General features: G+C 58.4%; 8 protein-coding genes across 8 annotated transcripts; 4 read left to right on the top strand and 4 right to left on the bottom strand.

Moving 5' to 3' along the window:
* Nucleotides 1-90: 90 nt before the first annotated feature.
* Nucleotides 91-617, bottom strand: BKCO1_6500040 (chromatin remodeling factor subunit; the record flags this gene model as incomplete). Its single annotated transcript, XM_020278244.1, has 3 exons — nt 91-226; nt 283-412; nt 482-617. 3 exons carry the CDS (start codon nt 615-617, stop codon nt 91-93), a joined length of 402 nt encoding a protein of 133 aa, XP_020126443.1.
* Nucleotides 618-1170: 553 nt separating this feature from the next.
* Nucleotides 1171-2697, bottom strand: BKCO1_6500041 (map kinase; the record flags this gene model as incomplete). Its single annotated transcript, XM_020278245.1, has 6 exons — nt 1171-1790; nt 1845-2159; nt 2211-2277; nt 2342-2352; nt 2409-2530; nt 2585-2697. 6 exons carry the CDS (start codon nt 2695-2697, stop codon nt 1171-1173), a joined length of 1248 nt encoding a protein of 415 aa, XP_020126444.1.
* Nucleotides 2698-3583: 886 nt separating this feature from the next.
* Nucleotides 3584-5622, bottom strand: BKCO1_6500042 (acid protease; the record flags this gene model as incomplete). The annotated part of the gene is made up of 2 exons (XM_020278246.1): nt 3584-4923; nt 4980-5622. The coding sequence occupies 2 exons, from the start codon at nt 5620-5622 to the stop codon at nt 3584-3586; spliced, it is 1983 nt and encodes a 660-aa protein (XP_020126441.1).
* Nucleotides 5623-6853: 1231 nt separating this feature from the next.
* On the top strand, nt 6854-11851 carry BKCO1_6500043 (uncharacterized protein; the record flags this gene model as incomplete). Its single annotated transcript, XM_020278247.1, has 1 exon — nt 6854-11851. The coding sequence occupies one exon, from the start codon at nt 6854-6856 to the stop codon at nt 11849-11851; it is 4998 nt and encodes a 1665-aa protein (XP_020126442.1).
* A 597-nt stretch (nt 11852-12448) lies between these two features.
* On the bottom strand, nt 12449-14398 carry BKCO1_6500044 (4-coumarate-ligase; the record flags this gene model as incomplete). The annotated part of the gene is made up of 3 exons (XM_020278248.1): nt 12449-13427; nt 13511-14222; nt 14281-14398. 3 exons carry the CDS (start codon nt 14396-14398, stop codon nt 12449-12451), a joined length of 1809 nt encoding a protein of 602 aa, XP_020126439.1.
* A 735-nt stretch (nt 14399-15133) lies between these two features.
* On the top strand, nt 15134-16440 carry BKCO1_6500045 (alcohol dehydrogenase; the record flags this gene model as incomplete). Its single annotated transcript, XM_020278249.1, has 3 exons — nt 15134-15368; nt 15430-15860; nt 15925-16440. 3 exons carry the CDS (start codon nt 15134-15136, stop codon nt 16438-16440), a joined length of 1182 nt encoding a protein of 393 aa, XP_020126440.1.
* A 1405-nt stretch (nt 16441-17845) lies between these two features.
* On the top strand, nt 17846-19186 carry BKCO1_6500046 (gpi anchored dioxygenase; the record flags this gene model as incomplete). Its single annotated transcript, XM_020278250.1, has 4 exons — nt 17846-18104; nt 18157-18319; nt 18378-18664; nt 18720-19186. The coding sequence occupies 4 exons, from the start codon at nt 17846-17848 to the stop codon at nt 19184-19186; spliced, it is 1176 nt and encodes a 391-aa protein (XP_020126437.1).
* Nucleotides 19187-19515: 329 nt separating this feature from the next.
* On the top strand, nt 19516-20688 carry BKCO1_6500047 (glycosyltransferase family 34 protein; the record flags this gene model as incomplete). Its single annotated transcript, XM_020278251.1, has 2 exons — nt 19516-19667; nt 19776-20688. The coding sequence occupies 2 exons, from the start codon at nt 19516-19518 to the stop codon at nt 20686-20688; spliced, it is 1065 nt and encodes a 354-aa protein (XP_020126438.1).
* Between the last annotated feature and the right edge of the window lie 1796 nt (nt 20689-22484).

The raw sequence follows: 22484 nt of genomic DNA on the forward strand, positions 1-22484 counted from the left end.
GCCTGTCATGTCATTCAATCATTCCCGTAGTCCGATCTTGCGACACTCAGTGCCTCATCGCAGGTAGCATTAGGCCAAGCAACCCTCTCTTTATGCCTTGGGCTCGCGACCGGGAGCCTGGCGGACGTTCTCAAAGACGTCGGCGTTGCCAGGGTTCTCCTCCCTGTACTGTCTCGCCTTGTCCTCAGGGCCACCGAGGCCCTCGAAGTCATAGTCCTTGGTTGGGCTGAGGACAAGTTAGCACAGCTGCTTTGCACTGCTTGATCATGGAACATCGCTCACCGGCCAGTGCCTTTCTGGAAAGAACCGCCGTCCTCAACGGGGATCTCACGGCCAGTGGCCGCCGAGCCGTATCTCACTTCGCCACCGGGGAACTGTTCCGCACGCGCGACATCGACACCGGATTCCTCAGCTATGGTGACGATGTTAGCTTGTATTCTTGTTTTCGTTCCAACCGCGCATGGGTTTTGCGGGAACATACTGCTGATGGAAGCTCCCTGACCGTGCCTGGCAGAGGTGGTGTTGTCGTGGCCAGTCTTCAGGGCGTGGCTGTTGAGATTCTGCTCAGCTTGCTCGGCAAGCTTGTTGATGTCCTGACCCTTGTATTCCGCAGACATGGTGGAAGAATGTGAGGTTGAAGTTGTTGGTAGGTGTTTGGGTTGGTTTGAAAAGGAACAGGATGGAGTTTCACGCAGCGGGTACGTTGGCAAATCGGTTGATTGAAGTGATGAGTGAGAACCATGGCAGCTAGGAGCTGAGGTAGAGGTACTTATTCCTTTCTCCTACGCCTATATGATGTAATGTTGATGATGATGTCACGGAAGCCCCACCGCAACCAAAGTCTAGAAGAGCCCCAATGATGGAGCCGACGATTTCGAAAGCCATCGTTGATTTGCATGCTGCAGCGACGTCAGAACGCTTTTTGTGCGGCGGGGTGATGGTGGAGTCCCGAAAGGTCAAAGGTGGAGAAGTGGCTGAACGCTCGCATCGTCGAATGTCATTTACTCTCGTCTTTCGGACCGCACAAACCAGTCTCGCCAACACGGACCGGCTCTGATTGCAAAGCAGCTCGCTAAGGGAAGATTTGAAGAAGAAAGACAACTGGTCAAGTGAAAAATCCAAGCAAGTCCCTTTCCACTATTTCCAAAACTGATACTCGTGCGACCGCATCTATGCTCTCCTGTCCATGCCAGCCTGCAGCTCCTCCTCCAGCCCCATCTCGTGTATGGCGGCTTGCGCCTCATGCGGCCTGGGGTTTTCGTAGGCCCGAGGGTCGTAGTGCTCCGGGATCGGGACCGACGGCTGCTGGTTCTGGGCGTGCACACCAGCCTGCGGCTGCACACGAACCATCTGCCTGAACCTCTGCACCTCCGCCAGGATCATCTTCTTCATATCACCAATGTCCTCAACAACCTCGAAGTGGAAATCGAAAGTGGTAGGGCACGAGGGCTCGTCCGACGCATCGTGCCAGATGTGGAGGTAGCGGTGCTCAAGCGCTTCCTCGACCGAGATACGCTGCGACGGGTCGAAGGCCAGCATGCGGTCGAGAAGGTCAAGCGCATCCGGGTTGGCGTTCCGGAACAGCTGAGCAAACTGGACCTTCGGCATGTAGGGCAGGTTGCGGACGTAGTCCTGGGCACGGGGAGAGCCAATCCTGGACAGCGTCTCCTCGTTGGGCGTGCCCAGATAGTGCAGGATCTGGTTCAGTTGGTCGACGTAGTCCCTGCCCTTGAAGAAAGGCTTGCCGCCGAGCAGCTCCGCCAAGATACAGCCCACGGACCAGACGTCGACTTGAGGCAATTAGAACCCATGCGACGCTCCATCGGGGATGGACAGGAACTTACTGGCTTTCGTGTAACTCTGGAAGCTCAACATGATCTCAGGCGCACGGTACCAGCGGGTGGCAACGTACTCGGTCATGTACCCCGCGTTTTCCTCCGGGTCCATTGAAAAGCCACGCGCAAGACCAAAGTCACAAATCTTCAGCTCGCAATCGGCGTTGACCAGCAGATTGCCGGGCTTCAGATCACGGTGGAGGACATTGGCCGAGTGGATGTACTTCAGTCCGCACAGGATCTGGTAGATGAAGGACTGGAAGTGGGCATCGGTAAGAGGCTGACCGGACCGGATGATGGCCGCCAGATCGCACTCCATCAGCTCTGTTTATCCGTCAGCTCGGATCGCCGCAGCCCCAGTGGCTGGCGTCGTACCTTCGTAGAGATAGCACTCGTTAAAGTTCTCCGGCCTGGGAATGTCCATGTCATAAAGACAGGTGATCTAAATCGCCAAAACCCATCAGTATTGCTCGAGGAGGCGTGCTCGACGACTGGTTCTCACGTACGTTCCTGTGGCCTGGGACGTTGTCAGCCTTGGACCCCCACTCAGCTGGAGTGCGCGCGCCGACTCACCTCTGAAGTGCTGCAGCAGCTTGATTTCTCTGAGGGCGCGCTTGGCCAGGATCTTCTTGCTGAAGACATTGGTCACCTTCTTGATGGCGACGCCCTCCTGGGTCTGGTTGTTTTGCGCCGCGCTGCGAGCGGTTAGCAATGTCTACAGTGCCGGCGGGGCGCGGCGGGGCGCATACCAGACAATGCCGTAGGCGCCCTGGCCCAGCTCCTTTGTCACGGTGTATCTCTCGTCGACAATGAACTCCTGGTTGAAGACCTTGAAGATCTTGCGGCCCTGGAGGTCGGACATGGTTGTGGCGTGGCGGATGGCGGGGTAATGGGTTCAGCAACAACAGTCGATGCCTTGGGGCTTCAGCGAGAGTGAGAAGCAGAAGACGGGCGACGGATGGGGTCGATCAATCTACGCTGGCGCGTGCGAGCTCGACGGCGGGCGGGTGGAGGGGCGGTCGCTTGCGATTGCGCGTCAAGGCTTTGAGATGGGTGGTCGCGAGAGATAGGCGGGCAGCGAGCGAGGGCGCGGGAACCCGGTCAACAGGCGCGGCCGGCGGGCGGAACTTGGAGAAGAGGCAGGCGGCGGGCAGAAGCACAAAGGGGTATTCGGGAAGACGCTGCGAGGCACAAAGGGCGTCTTTGTCGACGGCGAGCGGAGAGCAGGCTGATGCAGAGGGGCCTTCCCGGGTGTGCGTGCGCGCTGCGCGGCTACAGACCACCCATGCCTACTTCAGCCCTAACGCCGCCGCCTCGCCTGCGCATCGCACCGCAGCAGCAGCTGAGCCAAACCATCCTGCCCGCCTGCCCGCCTGCCTGGCGCCCATGTGCCCATGTTCGCAGCGATCTGCCTGCTGCATGCGGTCAAGGCCCTCGCCTGTGTTAAAAAATAAGGCCAGCGTGGCCGTCAGCCGTCAGCAGGCAGAAGCCAGGCGCGACGAGGCTGAAGCAGCTCCGCCCCCACTCTCGCCCACCAGAACAAAAGCGTCAATACATCCGCCCCATTATCCATTATTTGTCCTACTGCCCGGTTCCCCCCTCCCCCAAGCCCGTGCCGATTGTTCTCTTGGTATTGGTCCTGCCTTTGAAGCCTGAAACCTGCAATAATGCGCCCTTCCCCCATTCCCACCGTGTTTTGGAACGCCGTCGCTAAATAAACGAAAAAACAAAAACGCTGCAGACGCGTGCTATTCCTCGAACGAAAACCGTCGTCTCGACGGGCTTGGCTCGCCGCTCGACGATCCACCCAGTGGCGAGAGCGGGGAAAAAGTTCTGCCGTGCTCACCCTCGGCCGCGAGAGGCGACACCGGAAAGTCTGCGGTGTGAATCACCCGCCTTACCTCCTCGGGCCTGACCGGGGACGGCCGTAGCCGCTCAGGCGCTGTGGGTGTTGTCGGCGACGGCTCAGGGTTGGTGCCGTTGTACTTTTGCTCTCTGAACATGGCCGCCTGCTTTTCCGACAGCTCCCGCGAGTCTGCCTCTGAAGCCTTGGGATAGTCGCCCGGCATCTCGAAAATCCGCAGCTCGTTCGCCTCGACCTCCGAAGGGTGCATCCGCGTCGGTAAATCCTGCTTCTGATCTTTCTCCGCTTGTCGGGCCCTGGCGCCGGGGGTGGCGTCAAGCTCGGCTTTGGGTATCACCAGCGTGGATTCTTCGCCTTGGCCCCCTGCCGCCAGTGCTGCTGCCTGAGCATCGCTCGAGCCATCGCCGGTGCTCGCTGAACCTGATTTGTCCGATCCGAGCTTGGCCTTCAACGCTCGGTAGCGTCTTCTCCAGTAAAACAGTCCGATCAGAGACAGCACTGCAAGGATCGCCACGACGCCACCCACTGAGATGCCTGCGATTGCAGCTGTTGAGAGAGCGCGTTCGTCTGCCTCTTCTGAGCTGGACGTGCTGGTGCCGTTGTCTGGGACGTAGATGGTCGTAACGTTTTGGCCGATGCCGAGTCCGAAGACGCATTGCGAGACAGAAAAGTTGGAGCGCTCGTGGTCCACAACGATATACGCCTCCTGGAGAAAGGTACGGCCAAAGACATATTGACTTTCGTTGTGACCACGCCGAATAGGAAAGTACGAGGTGCTTTCTGACAAGCCGCGATATGGCGGCTGAGCCGTGAGGTCGAACGCGGCATATGGGAGGACAATGTCAATCGTATCGCCGCCGCTCGTCGTATGCCCAAGTGTGAATGTCACATTGGCATTTTGGGCCACCAAAGTATCATGCAAAGTGTCGTTTACAAGGTACAGGTCCGTCTGGTTGTCATATGTTAATCCAAAGGCATCCTCAAATCGTTCACAAGCATCGACAGGCAACCAGATCTGCGGAACCGTCGAATCGATGTACATGGTGATAGCAGTTGGCAGGAGGTCGACATTGGGCTTCGTCGCAGACGTCATGCTGATTGCCTGCAGCCCAACCACCGTATCTCGCTCATTGTCCGGCGCGAAGGAAAAGCTCATGTTGTTCGGGGTGAACTTGGATGCATCGTAGCCTCCAAGGGTAAGACTTCCCAGAACCTTGTTCAACCCTGCTATGAAATCAGCAAACAATAAATGCGGACTGGAGGGGGCGTGTCGTCCGTACTGTATTGATTCCCTGCAGTGTAGCCGTATGACAGCGAGGGGATGACTCCCTGGTCCTTTAGCAGTGTCATGTAGCTTGGCGACGGGTTATTGAAAGAGCTGAAGTTTGTCGGCTTGGGATGTAGTCCAAATACACCCAGGAAAAAGTCCAAATCCATCATGGCGCCAACGGTGGCATTGACCAGCGTAGGCCCGTTCTCGCCCTCTCCCATCAGCCCCACTGTCTCATAGCCGTACGTGGCGGCGGCATCATAGCCCAGGTTCCGCTCCGCCCAGGTCGAATAATTCCCTATAGTTTCCCAGGTCGAAGACTGCGAAATGTTGAAGACCCAGCCGCGGTCGGACGGGCAGCTGGTGTCTTGTGTGTAAGCGCACCCCTCGGGTTTGACGACCCATATCTGCTGGCTGGATGTGGCGGGAAAGACGCGCACGAATTGCTGAGGGCTGCCGACGCGTAAAGTGAAGGACGACCACTGGCCATCAATGCCGTCCCAGTTTTGATCCGGAGTGAAGACTAGCGGTGCGGGGACTGCTTCTGCGGCACGGGTCTCCAGCTGGGAAGAGTCACACACGGAAGGGAGGAAGGCGAGAAGAGCGAGGGGCGATAGGGTCAGCGCCCGTTTCGAGGCGCTGAGAAGGGTCATGTCGGCGCAGGTTCGAGGCTTCGATGGAGGCTGCTAAGAGAAAGTCGGCAGTTTGCTGTCATGGTAGCCTGCGCGGTGGTCGTGATGCTAGAGGGACCAGCACACGCGCATCGTGGTACAGATTGGCGCGAAGTCAGGAACGAAAAGCGGGTCGCACGGCGGACCGGACAGGACGAAGAGGGCGGCGGGCTGGCGAGCGGGAGAGCGCGGCAAGTCGAGGGCGTGGTGTGGCTTGGTCCGGGGCGTGGAGGGTGGCAGACGGCTCGCAGCTCCAATGGGCAGTGCAGGCGCAGCGGGGGTTCCGGGCAGCGTCATGCACGTCGTGGGACGGAGGCCAACAGACTTTTGCGACTCCTGGAGATGCTCAGGCAGGGCGGGGGGGGGCGGCGTTCTTGACGCGGCTCAACAGCGCCGGACGGCTGCGCCCTCGTCAGCCTCCTCCCACTTGGCCTCCCACTTGGCCAGCGCCATGGTCGCGCCGGCCGCCGGAGCGGTGCTATATGAGGCCCAATCGCACCGGCCTGCGCGCGCCAGCCCAGAGCTTAGCGCTCTCTCGGCTCCGCTGGCTTCGCCGACGCGTGCGACCCCGTGCCGGCCGTGGGCATGCGAGCGCGCAGCTGGGCGCGGCGAATGGACCCTTTACAGCATGTGGTCAGGCCGCGCCCGCCGCCTAGCGGCCAGACCGCGTTCCGAGTGCGAGAGCGACTGCCGGGGCATCGGCTGCCGGGGTGGCGCTGGGGTGCGTCAGTGGAGGCTACGACGTAGTGCATAGCTCCGCGCCTTGAGCTTGTTAGCCCCAGGCCACGCCACCCCCTCCACACTCGAGAACGGGGACGGCGAGCATTCGGCGGCGCGCAGATACGAGCAAAACGGCCCTTGGGCGGCGTCGCAGGCCAGCGTGTCGGTGGCGGCTGGCGGGCTGGCGGGATGAAACAGCACACGGCTGACCCGACACGCTGTTCTAGGCTGCGAGGATGTGCGCCGATTGACAGGGGCCCCGCTGCTGCCCGGCCGCTGCGCTGCCCTCACTGGCTGCGCAATATAGCATGAAGATCCCGTTCGCGGCTTCCCTTCGCGGTCCGGGGGGGCTATCTCTGCTGCTGCCTCGCTGTGCTGCAGGCCGGGCGCCTCAGCTGAAGCCGTGGGGCCTACTTACACAATCTGACCTGCCGCCGTGTGCCCCCGCCCATGGTTCTGTCCTCCCCCGTCCCTCGCTGATCGTCGGTGCGACATGCTGCTCTCCCGAGCCTTGCAGGCTGTCGTCGCCCTGCACCTTTGCAGTGCCGCGTGCGCTAGCAGGAACCGAGTTAGGCACCCTGGTCAATCTTCCGACGGTATTCCTCCTAGATCTCTCCTATCTCCCGCCGTCTTGGGCTCGGCTAACCCACCCTCAGTTTGGACCTTCTCCAATTCGTCCATCGTTGCCAGCTCTACCACCAGTCCTTCGTTATTGCCACCATCTTCACCAGCTTCGCCGGCGCTCAATGTCCCGACGTCTCCCACGACGCCAGTGCCTGCCGCTTCTTCGGTGGGGCCACTTAGCACCCAAGCAGTGGCCACCAACTCAACCGTGACCCCTGACGTATCCACCCCGATCAACGAACCCAATCATACGTCTGTGGATGCTCCGGCCACGCCTATCCCGACCGCGTCCAATGCTACCAGCGTATATCCTTCAGACACGCCCGTCTCGACCACAGCCGACATCCCCAAAGACAACAGCCTCAACTCAACTGCCACCATTTACACGCCTGCGTACACTCCGAACACGCCTGTCTTGACAACAGCCAATGCCTCCTTTGACAATGAACTCAACTCCACTGCCAGTTTCCCCGTTGTTACGCCAAGTGTGCTCGTCACTAACCAGTCGGGTTCGTTGACTCCAAGTCTCAACCAAACATTCCCGACACTCACTGTATTCACTCTTTCGACGCCTTTCTATGGCTCTGGCACCGGCACTGCCGCAAGGCCAACCTACGTGAAGCCCAGCAACAACTCCAGCAATGGCACCTGTGGTTGCACTGTCAACGTTCGCAATGCTGAAATTGGATACTGGTATTCGCTCGACCAGTACTTCCAGCTCGCCACTTTCTACTCGACATCTGTAGGAACAGGTGTCACCTGGGGATACCAGATGGCAACCACAACCTTCGACCTTATTGAGTCCGTGCAAGAAGGCCTTGTGTCCTACGACGTGACTTCAGCATGGGATCCTGCAACCAATCAGACCACTTACGACTTCTTTTCCGTTACTCTGCCAATGCCAGCAGCAGCCACCACCACAATCATGTCGCTGACTGAGTACTCGCCGGTACCAACCACACCGCTCACGGCCCAGAACATCGTTGATTCGCTCTGGATCGACCTCCCTCCTGCCAGCGTTGCCCTCACTGGCCCTTCGAGCACAGTCTTCGTGGCGCCTTCCGGGACACCTTTCGTCGCTTACTCGAGCTATCAGGTAGAGGAAGCCGAGCCCGTCATCGATGCTTTTGGCAAAGTATCGTGCAAGACATCCATCACATCCTACGCCTTGTCCGAGCCTTATGCCTTTGAGTATAACGGGGATGCGCTAGGCAGCGCCGCAGAGGCCTCAGGGGATATCCCCGCCGACTTCCTTCAGTCAATCCCACAATCAAGCTGCGTTGCAGGAACCTACCAGGGACCAGTCACCATCATCTATATCGTCCATATCATTTACGGTACGCCATGGACACCCTTCATCGGCCACGTTGAGTCCTCGGTTGAACAACTCCAACTACCAACCGTCACTGCTGCCTCTTCGACATACAGGCCCAAGGCACACGTTGAATCGTCTGCAGAAGACTCGCCACCCTCCATCACAACCAAAGGTATTTTCAAAATTTCCACTAAAGGTTTCGATGATTACATTGCCCACATCGAGTCGGCTCTGTCGGATCTCGGTCTCCCCACTGTCATTCTGATTAATACTGAAGCGTCTATCACAGCAGCAAGTCGGACAACTCAGGCTGCCCCTGGAGGCGGTGACGGTGGCAACAGTGTGACCACAGCCCCCGCTACTCGCATGACTCAGAACAGCGGTGACGATGGCACGAGCACCGGTGGCGGCATCCCTGGTCTTGGCCAGATAATTTCTGCCGTCGTGTCCCAAGCCAATGGGGAAGCCGGAGGGTCATCATCCGGCGGGAACTCTCAGGACTCGGGATCTGGGTCTGGCAACTCTGGCTCGGGCAACTCTGGCTCGGGCAACTCGGGATCTGGAGGCTCTGGATCTGGGGACTCCGGGTCCGGGAGTTCGGGATCTGGTAACTCGGGGTCTGGAAGCTCGGGGTCTGGAAGCTCGGGGTCTGGAAGCTCGGGGTCTGGAAGCTCGGGGTCTGGAAGCTCGGGATCTGAAAACTCGGGGTCGAGTAACTCAGGTTCGAACAACTCAGGCTCGAACAGTTCAGGATCTAGCAATTCAGGATCGGGTGATTCTGGTTCTGGAAGCTCAGGCTCTGGAAGCTCAGGCTCTGGAAGCTCATCTGGAAGCTCGGATTCGGGCAGCTCAGGTTCAGGCTCGAGTGGCTCGGGCGGCTCGGGCTCGAGCAATTCTGGATCTGGATCGGGTGACTCAGGATCGGGTAATACTGGTTCGTCTTCAAGTGGAGGGTCCTCAAACAGTGGTTCAAGCTCAAACAATGGGGGCTCAAGTTCATCAAATGGAGAGTCTGGGTCTTCTAATGGAGGCTCAGGGTCATCCAATGAAGGCTCCGAGTCATCAAACGGAGGAACAGGATCTTCTAATGATTCTGGATCTGACTCCTCAAATGGTGGCTCTGGATCTGGAAACATTGGTGGGGATTCGCAAACGTCTCCACCAGTTATTGTTGCAGGATCTCAAATCGCCACGATGGATTCCTCCTCTATATTCGTTATCGGTGGGCAGACTCTATCACCTGGGGGCCAGGCCGTTACCGTGGATGGTACAGTCCTCTCTTTGGCACCTTCTGCAACAGCGGTCGTCATCAATGGTCAGGAATCAAGCCTGGCTGGAGGTTCGACGACGGAGGGTCAAGGACCAGCCGAGATTGGAAAGCCTCCAATCGTTACTGTCGGTTCTGTTGCATACACGGCCAATGCCGCCACGCAATATTACCTTGCGCCTGGACAGACTCTGACTGCCGGTGGTGTTGCGACAGTGGACGGCACTGTTGTCAGCCTCGGACCGTCGGCAAGCTACGTTGTCGTCGATGGTGCAACGCAGACATTCCCTTCGGCTCTTATAACCCCAGCGCCGAATCCGGCATTCGCAGCGGGTGCCACGCCCACCTTCTTGATCGCTGGGCAAACGCTTACACCAGGAGGGCAAGCTGTGGTCAGCGGCACGACAATCTCCCTGGATAGCGGCGCCAATAACCTTGTTGTGAACGGTGTTACGAGAGCGGTCGGAGCTGGTGTTGGCATTGCTGGTCAACCCTTGATAACCGTCGGCGGCACGCCGTACCCTGCTGTGGATGGGACGTCCTTCATTGTTGGAGACCAAGTTCTCACTCCTGGAGGAGTCATTCTCGTAGATGGTACTACTGTCTCACTCGACTCCGCGGACAACACGGTGTACTTTGATGGAGTTGCTTCGTCATTGGACGCCTCGAATCCATTCAGCACCTCTTTTCCCGCTCTCACGGCCGGTGGCAGCACCATCACTCCGCAAGCAATCGATGGCAGCGTCGAATACGTGATTGGGGGACAGACACTTACCCCAGGTGGCTCGATTTCGATGGATGGAACATTCATCTCGCTGGCTCCCGGAGCAACTGCGGTCGTTGTCAATGGCGTCACACAAGCCTTAAATCCCCTGATCGCCACCAGTCTACCAAATGTAGTCGTTGGTGGAACCACTATCGCTGGCGTTAGCAAAGTAGGGAGCGCATACGTTATTGGTGGACAGACACTTGTTCCAGGAGGCTCGATCACGGCGGACGGCACGGTCATCTCATTGGCCCCCGGGGGGACCGCCCTGGTGGTGGATGGCGTCACACAAACTTTGGGTTCTGGGATCGTCACCAGTCTACCAGATGCTGTAGTGGGCGGCAAAACTCTCTCTGGTATCGCGGGAGTTGGTAACACCTATGTGGTTGATGGGCAAACCCTTACTCCGGGTGGATCGATCACAGTAGACGGCACAATCGTTTCGTTAGCCCCAGGGGCAACCGCGTTGGTGATGAACGGTGTCACGCAGAATTTCGGTGTCGGCGTCGTTACCAGTCTACCAAACGTAGTGGTTGGCGGAACAACACTCTCTGATATTGTCGGCACAGGCAGCACCTACGTGGTCGACGGACAAACTCTCACTCCAGGTGGGACGATCATGGTAGACGGTACCATCATCTCTTTGGCCCCAGGAGCAACCGCACTGGTCGTCGGCGGCATCACGCAAGCTTGGGGAGGCACTCTCAGTCTTTCAGACATAGTGGTCGGCGGAACAACGCTCTCCGGCCTCTTCGGGGCCGGCAGCACATACGTGGTCGACGGACAGACCCTCACCATCGGCGGCACCATCACCGTCGACGGAACCACGATATCCTTCCCTTCCGCCACCGCCGTCGTCATCAACGGCATCACGCAAACGCTCGTCTCCCCCGCCTACACGACCAACGCACCCGCCCTCACCATCCGAGGCACCGTCTACACCGGCCTCCCCGGCCCCGGAACCACGTACGTCGTCGCCGGCCAGACGCTCACCCCGGGCGGCCTCATCGTCGTCGACGGCACCACCACCATCTCCCTCAGCCCCTCGGCCACCGCCCTCGTCGTCAACGGCATCACGCAAACACTCTTCCCCGCAACAGCAGCCACCGCCGCGGCTGCCGCCACACGCTTCCCCATCCTTACAATCGCCGGGCACACATACACGGCGCTTTCTAACTCTGGCGCCGGCGGCGGCACGTACGTCATCGATGGCCAGACGCTGACGCCGGGCGGCGAGGTCGTCGTGGACGGCACGACGATATCTCTCGCCCCCTCGGCCACCGCCCTCGTCGTCGACGGCACCACACAATCACTCGCCGCAGCGGCGACGTCATCGTCGTCGACGGATGCGGCGGCTGGGTCGAGGGGGACGGCGGGTGCTGGGGGGACGGCGACAAGGACGGGGGGTGCGGCGGAGTATACGGGGGCTGCTGCGTCGGTGGTGGTGGTGAGTAAGTTGTCGTCTGGTTTGGCTTGTGCGCTGGTGTCTCATGTTTTGATGTGGTGGTTTGCGTGGTAATGTTTTTTCTTCTCCTCTCTCTTCCTCTCTGTCTCTTTTCCCACTCTCCCTCTCCTTTTTCTCTGATATGACGTTGTTTGAAAAGCGTTGGGGGATCTATGAGGTTATGATTTAAAAGTTACGATAATATTCGAGCGAGCGAGCGAGCGAAGTTTTTCAAAAGATCGAAAAAGATTGTAATATCTATCTGTAGTGGATAGCCTTTTTGTTTCACACACTCACACATTTACAGACTTTCCTTGAAGTAGATAGGAATAGGTGTGCCGAGGAGTCGGAGCTGGGAGCCGGAGTCTTAGCGGTAGCAGTTCACAATATTCAACATTTCTTGCAACATGGCATACAGGTGGTGAGCATAAGTGATGTTGTGGCCGCAGATTCGTCATGTAGGATACCGGATTATAAAGGGAACGATGTATCAGAAATGACAGGATAGCCCATCTTGGAAAAGTAAATAAAAAAAATAAAAAAAACGGTCCCATCAGCACCCCTTCTCCTTTACCTGTAGTATCTGATATATCGTCAAGGAAAATTAAAAATAACAGGACGTCCTTCTCGATCAGACAAAAACAAAAGCGACTACCAGACGTGATGCAGATATCAAAGCTTCGCCTTCGCCTCCAACGCCTCCCTCCTCGCCAGCTCCCTCAAATCCTTCCTCAGAATCTTACCAGACGGACTCTTCGGCACCGCCGCGACGAACGCCACGCCGCCACGCAAGCGCTTGTAATCCGCCACGTTCCGCGCGACGTACTCCTCAACCTGCTTACCGGATAACGACGACGACGCTTGGCCGTCCTCGGGCTGGGCCACGACGACGTAGGCGCGCGGCACCTCGGTGCCGGCTCCTTCATCGACGGCGTCGGCGGGGACGCCGATGACGGCGGCGTCGAGGATGCGCGGGTGGGCGAGCAGCACGGCCTCGAGCTCGGCGGGGGCGACCTGCAGCCCCTTGTACTTGATGAGCTCCTTCTTGCGGTCGACGATGTAGAACTTGCCGTCGCGAAACACGGCGACGTCGCCGGTGCGGAACCAGCGTCGCCCAGCAGCTCCTCCTTCCGCTCCTCCTCCCGCTCCTCCTCCCGCGGCCGTACTGGCCGGCAGAAACGCCTCGGCGTTGGCCGCGTCGTCGCGGTGGTAACCATTCGTGACGACGGGCCCGCGGACGAGCACCTCGCCGGGCTGGCCCGGGTCGACGTCGCGGCCGGCGTCGTCGACGAGGCGGGCGGAGTGGTTGGCGATGAGGCAGGCGACGCTGCCGGTGGTGTCGGTCTCGCCGTGGGGGAGGAGGGTGATGCTGCCGGTGGTTTCGCTGAGGCCCCAGGTCTGCACGATGGTGGTGGCGCCGCCTTTGCCGAGCTTTTTGCTCGCCGCGAGCTGCAGGTCCTTGCCGAGCGGGGCGGCGCCGCTGACGGCGTGCTGGAGCGTGGCGAATTGGTCGGTGACGGCGGGGTGCTTGGCGATGGCGAGCCAGATGGGGGGGACGGTGAAGAAGGCGGTGATGGCGTGTTGTTTGTTGTAGGCGAGGAAGTTGGGGAAGTCGAACTTGGGCATCCAGTAGACGGTGCCGCCCATGTAGCTTTTGCGCGGGGGTTTTCGTTAACTGAGTTGTTGTTTTTTTTTTTTTTGAGGGAGAGGGCCGGGTTGGCCGAGCTGACTTACAAGGGGTTGATCAGGTAGCCCTGGATGCCGGCGATGTGTGCGGTTGGCAAGTGGGCAAGCGTGCGGTACTCGAAGGTCGGGTTGTTCTCTTGGTTGTACGCTTTCCAGGGGTCGAGTGCTGTGCAAGCCTCGGATGTGACGTTGGCGTGCGAGAGCTTAACGGCTTTGGGGAGACCGGTCGTGCCGGACGAGTAGATGAGGATGATGAGGCTCTCTTCCAGGGTCTTCTTGTCTGTAATGACCTGCCACTCCAAGCTCTTTTGGCCGACGATGTTTGTACCGTCGGACGCGCGATTGAGGGCGTATTCGCCCCCATTGGGGATGACAAGGACGCGGTCAAGGGGCAGACGGACGTCTTTGGCGGCGGCAATGGCAACAGGCTTGGTGTCCTCGTTGCAGATGAGAAGGTTGCTGTCGCCCTGGCGCAGCTGGCGAGCAAGGTCTGCGGGGGTAGCTGAGGGGCTCGCTGCGGAGAAGACGCCCCCTGCGCAAACGACGCCGTAGAAGGCCACGGGCAAGAGATGGTGGCCGGTGGAAATGCAGGTCACAACGTCTCTATCCGGGCCGCTGGCTCCGATGCCAAAGTGGTTTCGTAGAGCATAGCCGGTCTGCTTGGTGAGGATGCGAGCTTGAAATTTGGTGACAAGGTGGTTTGGATTGGCGGCAGAGACGTGGAGGGGTGTCTCTTCCTTGGCAGACGAGTGATGCGACTCTGGTGGCGGGTTAGAGACAGAGCAGGACAAGATAACAGGCGGGTTCACAGGCTGTACCGAACAGAAGGGTCAGAATATCCAAGTTGGGAATAGAGTATGTTGCAGGGCAGCGATAGATGATGCCCTCGGGCGTCTTTTCGACGACAGTGTACATTCCCTTTGGTTGCGAAGCCATTGCTGATAGAGTGTATGTATGTACAGTACAAGTCAAGGTGGGTAATGGCGGGAGCTTATGTCGTGCCAGAGAGCTTAGACCTCGGGACCCTGTTCTCCAGCTGCACCCCGCATTCTCCGCAGAGTCGGATTTAAGCCGGATATGTTCGACTTATATAATAGAGAGCGTCCGCTGCCTAATGAGCTGCGTGACGATCGCGTGCATTTTGAGCGCTGCAATTATCGGGTTGCGTCATCCCTGATTCGCGACTAGGCAACGTCTCCACCGATCGTCGAGAGCGTTCGTAGGAGGCTTTTGAATTCTTCTGGGGGGACGGAGCATTGAGGATATTCTTTCGAAGGATAGTGGTGGGAGTCCAGCTGATGCATGGGGTCTGGGCGCAGGAGAGTTTCGGGTATGCAGGTAAGTGGCACTTCCGAGGCTGCGGATAATCAGGGCGTACTAGCTACTAAGCAGCCTCGGCGGACAAACGTTGTTACGTGGGTCCGTTACTAAGGTACTAGCTAGGTACCTAGAGCTCCTTCCCTTCTTCGCTGGAAGCCGGCGGCGCTTGCCTGGCGTGCCCCGCGTCCCCCGCTTCGTGTATCGTCGCATTGATAGGATATCTGACGGCCAACGCCGACCACTCCGGATAAGACTGCCCGCCATGGACTGCTTCACGCATCCTCTGCCGCTGGACGCAATGTATCGTCGTTCATCGCATTGAGAGCCCTCAGCCGACATCCTTGCCCCCCAATGGCAGCCGTCGACGACACCATTCCCATCACCAGCAAGGCTCTCGTCGCCCGTGGGCCCTTCTCTCAGGGCAAATGGTCCATCGAGGACGTAACACTCCGCGCGCTCAAGCCAGACGAGGTCGTTGTCGAGATCGTCGCCTCAGGCATCTGCCATACCGACCTGCACTGCGGCAACACGCCAGATGACCAGGGCGTGCCCGCCGTCTATTACCCGCGTGTCCTGGGACATGAAGGTGCGGCCGCTACATCCTACCTATACAGCCATTGCTGACACGGCCACTCCAACACCGACAGGCTCCGGCTACGTGCGCCGCGTGGGCAGTGCCGTGACGGGCGTTGCGCCGGGCGACCCCGTCCTCCTCTCGTTCTCTTACTGCGGCTCGTGCCACGTCTGCCGCACCGGCCCGCCGTCGCACTGCAAGACCTTCTTCGACATAAATTTCATGGGCGAGCCCGTCTTCTCCCAGCCCAATGAAGGAGGAAAGCCGACCATCGGCGGTCGCTTCTTCGGCCAGTCCAGCTTTGCCAAACACACCATTGTCAGCGACAAGTGCATTGTCAACGTTGCAGGGCTAGGCCTTGACCGCGACGACCTGAAGCTGCTGGCGCCGTTGGGATGCGGTCTGCAGACGGGCAGCGGCACCGTCGTGAATGTCCTCAAAGCCGGCGTGGAGGATGAGATTGCCGTGGTGGGCATGGGCGGTGTGGGTTTGGCGGCCGTCATGGTAAGCAATTCTTGGCCATCATCATCACTCCGTGTGTTTCCACCTTAACAAGGAGCGGCAACAGGCGGCGAAGAATCAAGGCTGCAAGTCCATCATCGGCATCGACCGCGTGCAATCGCGCCTGGACCTAGCCAAATCCCTCGGCGCTACTCACGTCATCAACACCAGCACACTGCCGGCATCTTCCTCGGATGATGAACTGGTCGCCGCTGTCCTCGCCGCAACTACCGACAACCTCGGCGCCACCGTCTCCATCGACACTAGCGCGCACCCGCCGCTCGTCGCGGCCCAAATCGCCTTCACGCGCTACATGGGCCGCGTCGTGCAGGTCGGCACCGGCATGCCCGACGCACACCTGTCGCTCCACATGCAGAGCTTCATGGTCAGCGGCAAGCAGTACTTCGGCGCCGTGCAGGGCCACAGCCGCCCACGCGACTACATCCCCCGCATGATCGCCTGGTGGCGGGATGGCGTTTTTCCGGTGGAGAAGCTGGTGCAGTTCTTTGATGTTGCTGATTTCAAGAGTGCTGTCGATGTCATGGGGAATGGGAGCGTGGTGAAGCCTATTATCGTGTGGTGAGGGCGGCGAAAGCGGTTAGAGGCATGACGCGCTGTGCTGCGAGCAAGCTCAACTCTACCAGCAGCCTCTTCCAGTAAGCCTTCGGGATGAACATCTTAACGAGAACTTCTCGATCAAGTCCAGCGTCGGTAACTTCGAATCTATCAACACCCAAATACCTCCCAAAATCCAATTGGATATTGTTAGCAACATAACTACCACATACGGACAATTCGAGTAGCGTTTGAGCGTTTGAGCCTCGAACTTTGCAAGCACGGGCTTTCAGAGGAGGTGCTAGGTACTTCAAGGGCTTTCATTGGTCAAGAAGTACTATCTAGCTCCCTAAATTGCTAAACATGTCGAAAGCCCAAAGTATTTCATATGTCCGAGGTCCAGAAACAGTAACCCCGAGCGTCTACGCCTATGTCCGAGATAGTATATCTCGTTGTACAAGATCCGAGACAGGACATGATTTCGCACAGTCAAAGTTCCGTACCTGAGGACGATGCTGCTTTTTTTTTTTTTTTTTCAGAGATCAAAGTCTGTATCCGCTGGGTTGCAATCTACAGAAGAGAGCAAAGACGACGCTGGAAGTCGAGGGGAGAGATGATTTCTACGACATGTCGGCAGCATCCTCCAGAACACTGGGGAGGCGTCCAATCAAAAGCTCGATAAAGCACATGAGTCACTAAGACGGTTTAAGAGGCTGAGTTGGCGGCTATACGCTCCGAAAATGCCTAAGCCGGTTGGTAGTACTCCGGGACAACGGCGAACACACGCGTCGGAACACCACGCGGCGGTCTGTGCCCGGCCAAACACTGCCGATAGATAGAACAGCTTACGCAGCTCACCGTCTGTGCCACGGGGCGGGTTACGAATGCCAACGAGGTCATTGGTGGTTCAAGGTGCACCACCCAACGCTAAGCACCTCGACAATCTAGACCAAACGTCTTTGCGTTCAAGCTCGTGATACTCGGAGCTACTACGTGGATGCGAAGCTTCGTTTGTATCTCTTGCCTTGACTGCCGTGGTGTTGTCGTTCTGCAGCCGGCAAACATGGGTGGTTTCTTGGTGTTTTCGGCCGAGAGCATACGCACCTCTACTTGTTCAAAGAGCGTTGATAGAGAAGCGAAACGCTGGGAGAACAACGAAGCAGAGCATATGGACAAGTTTTCCTCGAACGCTTGGCAGAAGCTTCGATAGGAAAGGAGCAGCACGCTAGGAAGGATGCTGGCTTGGCCCGAGTGCACCCCTGCCACTTGTTGACGACGCTTTTTACGCAGCTACATGCCCGAAAAGTGATGCCTTAGAGGGCGGAGCACACGGCACGAGTGTATATCTGCTGTACTTCGCCGCCGCCATGTAGCTCAGTATCGCGCTCGTTCGAATTCCGACCTTCTCATTCAGTTGCAGCCTTTCTTTCAACATGGTCAACATCACCAAGTTCACCGGCGCTGCCGTCGCCGCTAGTCTCTTTGCCTCGGCCGCCGCTCACCCCGGCGAGCACCACGACCACCATGCCATCAAGCGCGAGATCTCTGCCCGCGCTGCCCGCGCCTCCAACGCCAAGCGTGCCCTCGACAACTGCAACAATGCTGCGAAGCACCAGGCCTTGGCCGCCCGCTCCCACGCTCGTCGTGCCCAGATTGCCCGCGACCTCCGTGAGAAGCGCGGCATTGCGAACAGTGAGCAGTACCTACTTCCGCCGCGATACAGACGATGCTGACGCCGCGACAGAGCCCAAGAAGTTCCGCCGTGACCTCGCTACCCTCGAGGAGTTCGAGGCCGTCAACCACAACATGACGGGCATCAGCGAGTACAACCAGTTCACCGACGCGCATACCATCTTCGGCGCCAACACCTCCTGTATCCTGGCTCCCGAGGTCACCGACGGCCCTTAGTCAGTTCTCCCCTGCCCGTCATTTTGGTGAAAGTGGTTGCTGACAGCAGTGGAACAGCTACGTCGTCGGTGAGATGATCCGCAAGAACGTCAAGGAAGACCTGTACTCGGACGGTGTCGACCTGTACCTCGAGGTGCAGTACGTCGACATTGAGACTTGCGAGCCTGTGCCCGACGTCTACGTCGACATCTGGAACGCGAACGCCACGGGCGTGTACTCGGGCATCTCCGTCAGCGGCAACTACGCCGCCGGTGGCTATGACTCGACCTATCTCCGCGGCATCCAGGTCACTGACCAGGACGGTGTCGTCGGATTCGAGACCATCTTCCCCGGCCACTACGACGGTTCGTCGGGCTCATCCCTTTCCCCACCCGTTCAACCAGCTAACGCCCCGGCCAGGCCGCGCAACGCACACTCACCTGCTCGCGCACATGAACGTGACCGTCTTCCCCAACAACACCATCTCGGACACGAACAACATCACGCACATCGGCCAGCTCTTCTGGAACGAGGAGCTGCGCACGGCGGTCGAGGCCGTCTACCCGTACACGACCAACGAGCAGGCCGTCACGTCCAACGCCGACGACATGTGGGACATTGTGCAGGCCGACACGTACTACGACCCCTTCCCGGAGTACCTCTACCTCGGCAGCGACGTCACCGACGGCCTGATGGCCTGGATCCAGATCGGCATCAACACGTCGGCCAACTACATCGACGACGACTACTACTCGGTCGCCGCCTACATCCAGGCCGACGGCGGCCACGAGAACGAGAACAGCGCCACCGGCTTCGGCGGCGGCGGCGACGGCGCCAACGGCACCATGTCCGGCGCGGTCCCCTCGGGCACGCCTCCTTCCTCTTAGATTTATGTGTTTTTCATCATGGTAGCGTTTTGTTTTTTTTTTTTTTTTTTTCAAAAAAAGAGCCTTATTCCACTGGGCATGTTAGAAATGTAGCGTGTTATTAGAAAGGAACGCTTGGGTGCCAAGCGGCTCCTTATTATCCAAGACTCCTCCAAGCATTTTCGCTCCGTGCCAGATCCCTTGCCGTGGTGTTTGCTCTTTGTCTCTCGTGCCCGGTGCATCAAGAAGCCCCCCTCTCCGCAAGCGGCCTGACGGCAATAAGAAGGGAAACACGACCCCTCCCACACAAAGGCTTTCTTTCTGCGTGTCGCTCCGACGCAGGATGAACCATGGCCGCCCAAGGCTTCTGGGACCGCCATGTCCATTCGTCCTCCTCGACGCTCCGCAACATGATGAACATGAAGTACCCGGTGCTCACGCTGCTCCTGGTGTGGGCGCTGCTGGCCTTTTTGATCTTCACCACCAGGTCGACCGTGTTCCTGTACGTTGTCGTCGTTTCCTTTTCTCTCTCTCTCTCTCTCTCTCTCTCTCTCTCCCTCTCCCCCTCAGAAAGAAGAAACGCTAACCATCCCATCTTCCCACCACCCAGCGGCTCCCCCAAGTCCACCACCACGACGAGCATCTGGGAGCAAAACCCCTCACTCTGCCGCAACCCGTCGCACCCCACCCTCCGCAACGAATCCGACTACAACACGCAGCTCTCTTCCCAATCGCCCGTCCGCATGGGCAAAGTCACCGTCCTCTACGGCGACGTGCACCCGACGTACGAGCGCGCGCTGCGCACGCACCAGCTGCACAACCGCATCCACGGGCTGCGCGAGTTCGTGCTGCGCACGCAGGTCGTCGACGGCGTGTGGAACAAGCCCGCCTACATCCTCTCCGTCCTCGTCGACGAGCTCGCCAAGCCCGACCCCGCCGCCCGGCTCGAGTGGCTGCTCTGGGTCGACGGCGACACCGTCGTGCTGAACCCGTGCGTGCCGCCGTCGCGCTTCCTGCCGCCCACCAACAACGACTTCGACAACCCCATCAACGCCATCGTCACGCGCGACTGGAACGGCCTCAACAACGGCATCTTCCTGCTCCGCGTCTCGCCCTGGTCCCTCGAGCTCTTCGCCGGCATCGTCGCGTACCGGCAGCTGCGGCCCGGCGAACCGCTCACCTTCCTCGACCAGAGCGCCATGGAGCACCTGCTGCGCGAGGAGCGCTTCCGGGACAACGTCGCGTACGTGCCGCAGCGCTGGTTCAACGCGTACCACGCGCTGCAGAACGAGACGCTGACCCCGGCCAGCATCCGGCGCGGGGACTTCCTCGTGCATTTCGCGGGCAGGGGCCGGCGCAGGGAGGAGATGGAGTTTTGGCTCGGGGTGGCGGAGAGGCACGCGCCGGATTGGGAGTTGGACTTTTGGCGGACGGGGTATCCCGAGGATATTGGGGGGTTTTGGGAGGAGTGGGGGAGGGGGAGGGGGAGGGATGGGGGGGTGGAGTTGGATGGGGTGGTGTGAGGGGAGAGGGAGGAGGAGGAAGAGGAGGAGGAGGAGGAGGAAGAAGAAGAAGAAGAAGAAGACGGTGATGAAGAGAGAGGGAGAGAAACACGGAAATTTTTGCGAAAGGGGTTGATCTCTGGTTGCCGTTCGTTCCTTTTCCTTTTTTTTTCTTTTCTTTTCTTCACTTGTTCTGATTCGGGTTCTGTTGTTCCCTGCAGCTTGGGAGTCCGGATGGCGGATGCTGTGGAGGAATGTGGGTGCGTTGTCTTGTCAGGGACGGCGAGTGGTGGTGTTCTGGTCAGGGACGCCACCTGCTAAGGCTTGATCGAAGCAAGGGCGGCTCCCCTCCCCAAAGGGTCTGAAGAACAACATGCCATACCCCGCGGTTCCAATAACACGGTAACCTGAGTCCTCCTTCTGTAAACCAAGGAAGGCAAGGTCAGGGGCGTTCAACATGTCAATGGGAGAGGAGAAGAAACGATGAGACGAAAACAAAACAAAACTCAATGTGAGGCGCACTTGATCCAAAAACCCTTGTCGAATAAGCGTAGCTGTGAATGGCAGCTTTCTGTGTCCAGAAACTAAGAGTTGCGCCATGCAACCTTATCCTTCGTATGCTGCAAAGACGAGTGAAATAGAATTTCTCGCGATATGAAGAAGATGCTAGGCCGCTCCTTGAACATTACGAAACCGTCAAATATAGTGGTTTCTTCAAGCAAGCCGGCGAGAAGTCGTGCGTGACTGCACTCCGTGTAATTTTCCAAGTTTCGAAGTGCTGTTGTGTCCAGAGAACAGTGTAACCAAGAATCACTATATCCTACCGCCCCCGTCGGCCGAGGGTTGACTGTTGGACCCCACCACACACAGCCCTATAGCCAGAAGGATGCTTCCGGAATTGTTGATTGATAGCCACAAGATATTCCAACTCCTGACACAGCGCTGTGGATAATATTGGCTCATGGACGGCCGAGCCAAGCGGCGCAGCACACGTGGCAAACACGGACGGCAACCTCTAACAAACACCCCGACCGACCGACCGACATTCCGAAGACGGGGCGGGACGGACGAAGGCCGCTCCCATGCGCTTGCTTTTCCCATGCCGGTTGCACATTGCTGGCGTGTCCGTGCAGCTGATGCGGGCGTTTATTACTGCTCGCGCAAAGCCGAAGTGGCCGTCAAAGTAAAACGGCCGCAGCGTGCGTGATGGACGACGAATCGTACTGATAACCCTGTATTATGGTTACGTCCGTATGGTGGAGCGCGAGGGTAACGTGGTCATTTTCAGCAGCAGGATACGTATCCTCCTCTTCATCTTGAGCGGCGTCATGGGTTGGAAAAACAATCGAACTCCTCTTTCGTTGAACGAATGCCGCATGTACTGTAGCCTCAGACTAGCGGTCACTCTTAAATTGAAGTAGGAGGATGATCAGAAGATCTGTGGAACTCGGTCCTGCAGTGAGCAGGCCTCCACATGTCAGCCCTCAATGAACGGAGCGGTGAGAGGGTTAAGGAAGCGCCAGAAGCGCGAGTGTGTGTGCCTTCGCATGGGTCAAACAAGGTCACGATGCATCGGGCGATCTACCTACTGTGACCTTTGTGACCCACATGGCCGCGAAGCTAATCTTTTGCTGTGGGTGGGGTCTCCGCCCGTCTCGTATCGAAGTACTGTGATGTTCTCGTCCGATAATTGACGGAAAATCTAGGCTAGCTTTCCGCACAGGGCGTCGTGTGGAGGGATTCCGAGTCCAGAAACAAAAATCGCTGACGTAAGTCCACTACACGGGTGGGGCTTTCCATCATCTTTCTTTACCACC

Source organism: Diplodia corticola (genome assembly GCF_001883845.1).
Source record: "Diplodia corticola strain CBS 112549 chromosome Unknown scaffold65, whole genome shotgun sequence".
Taxonomy (NCBI): Eukaryota; Fungi; Ascomycota; class Dothideomycetes; order Botryosphaeriales; family Botryosphaeriaceae; genus Diplodia; species Diplodia corticola.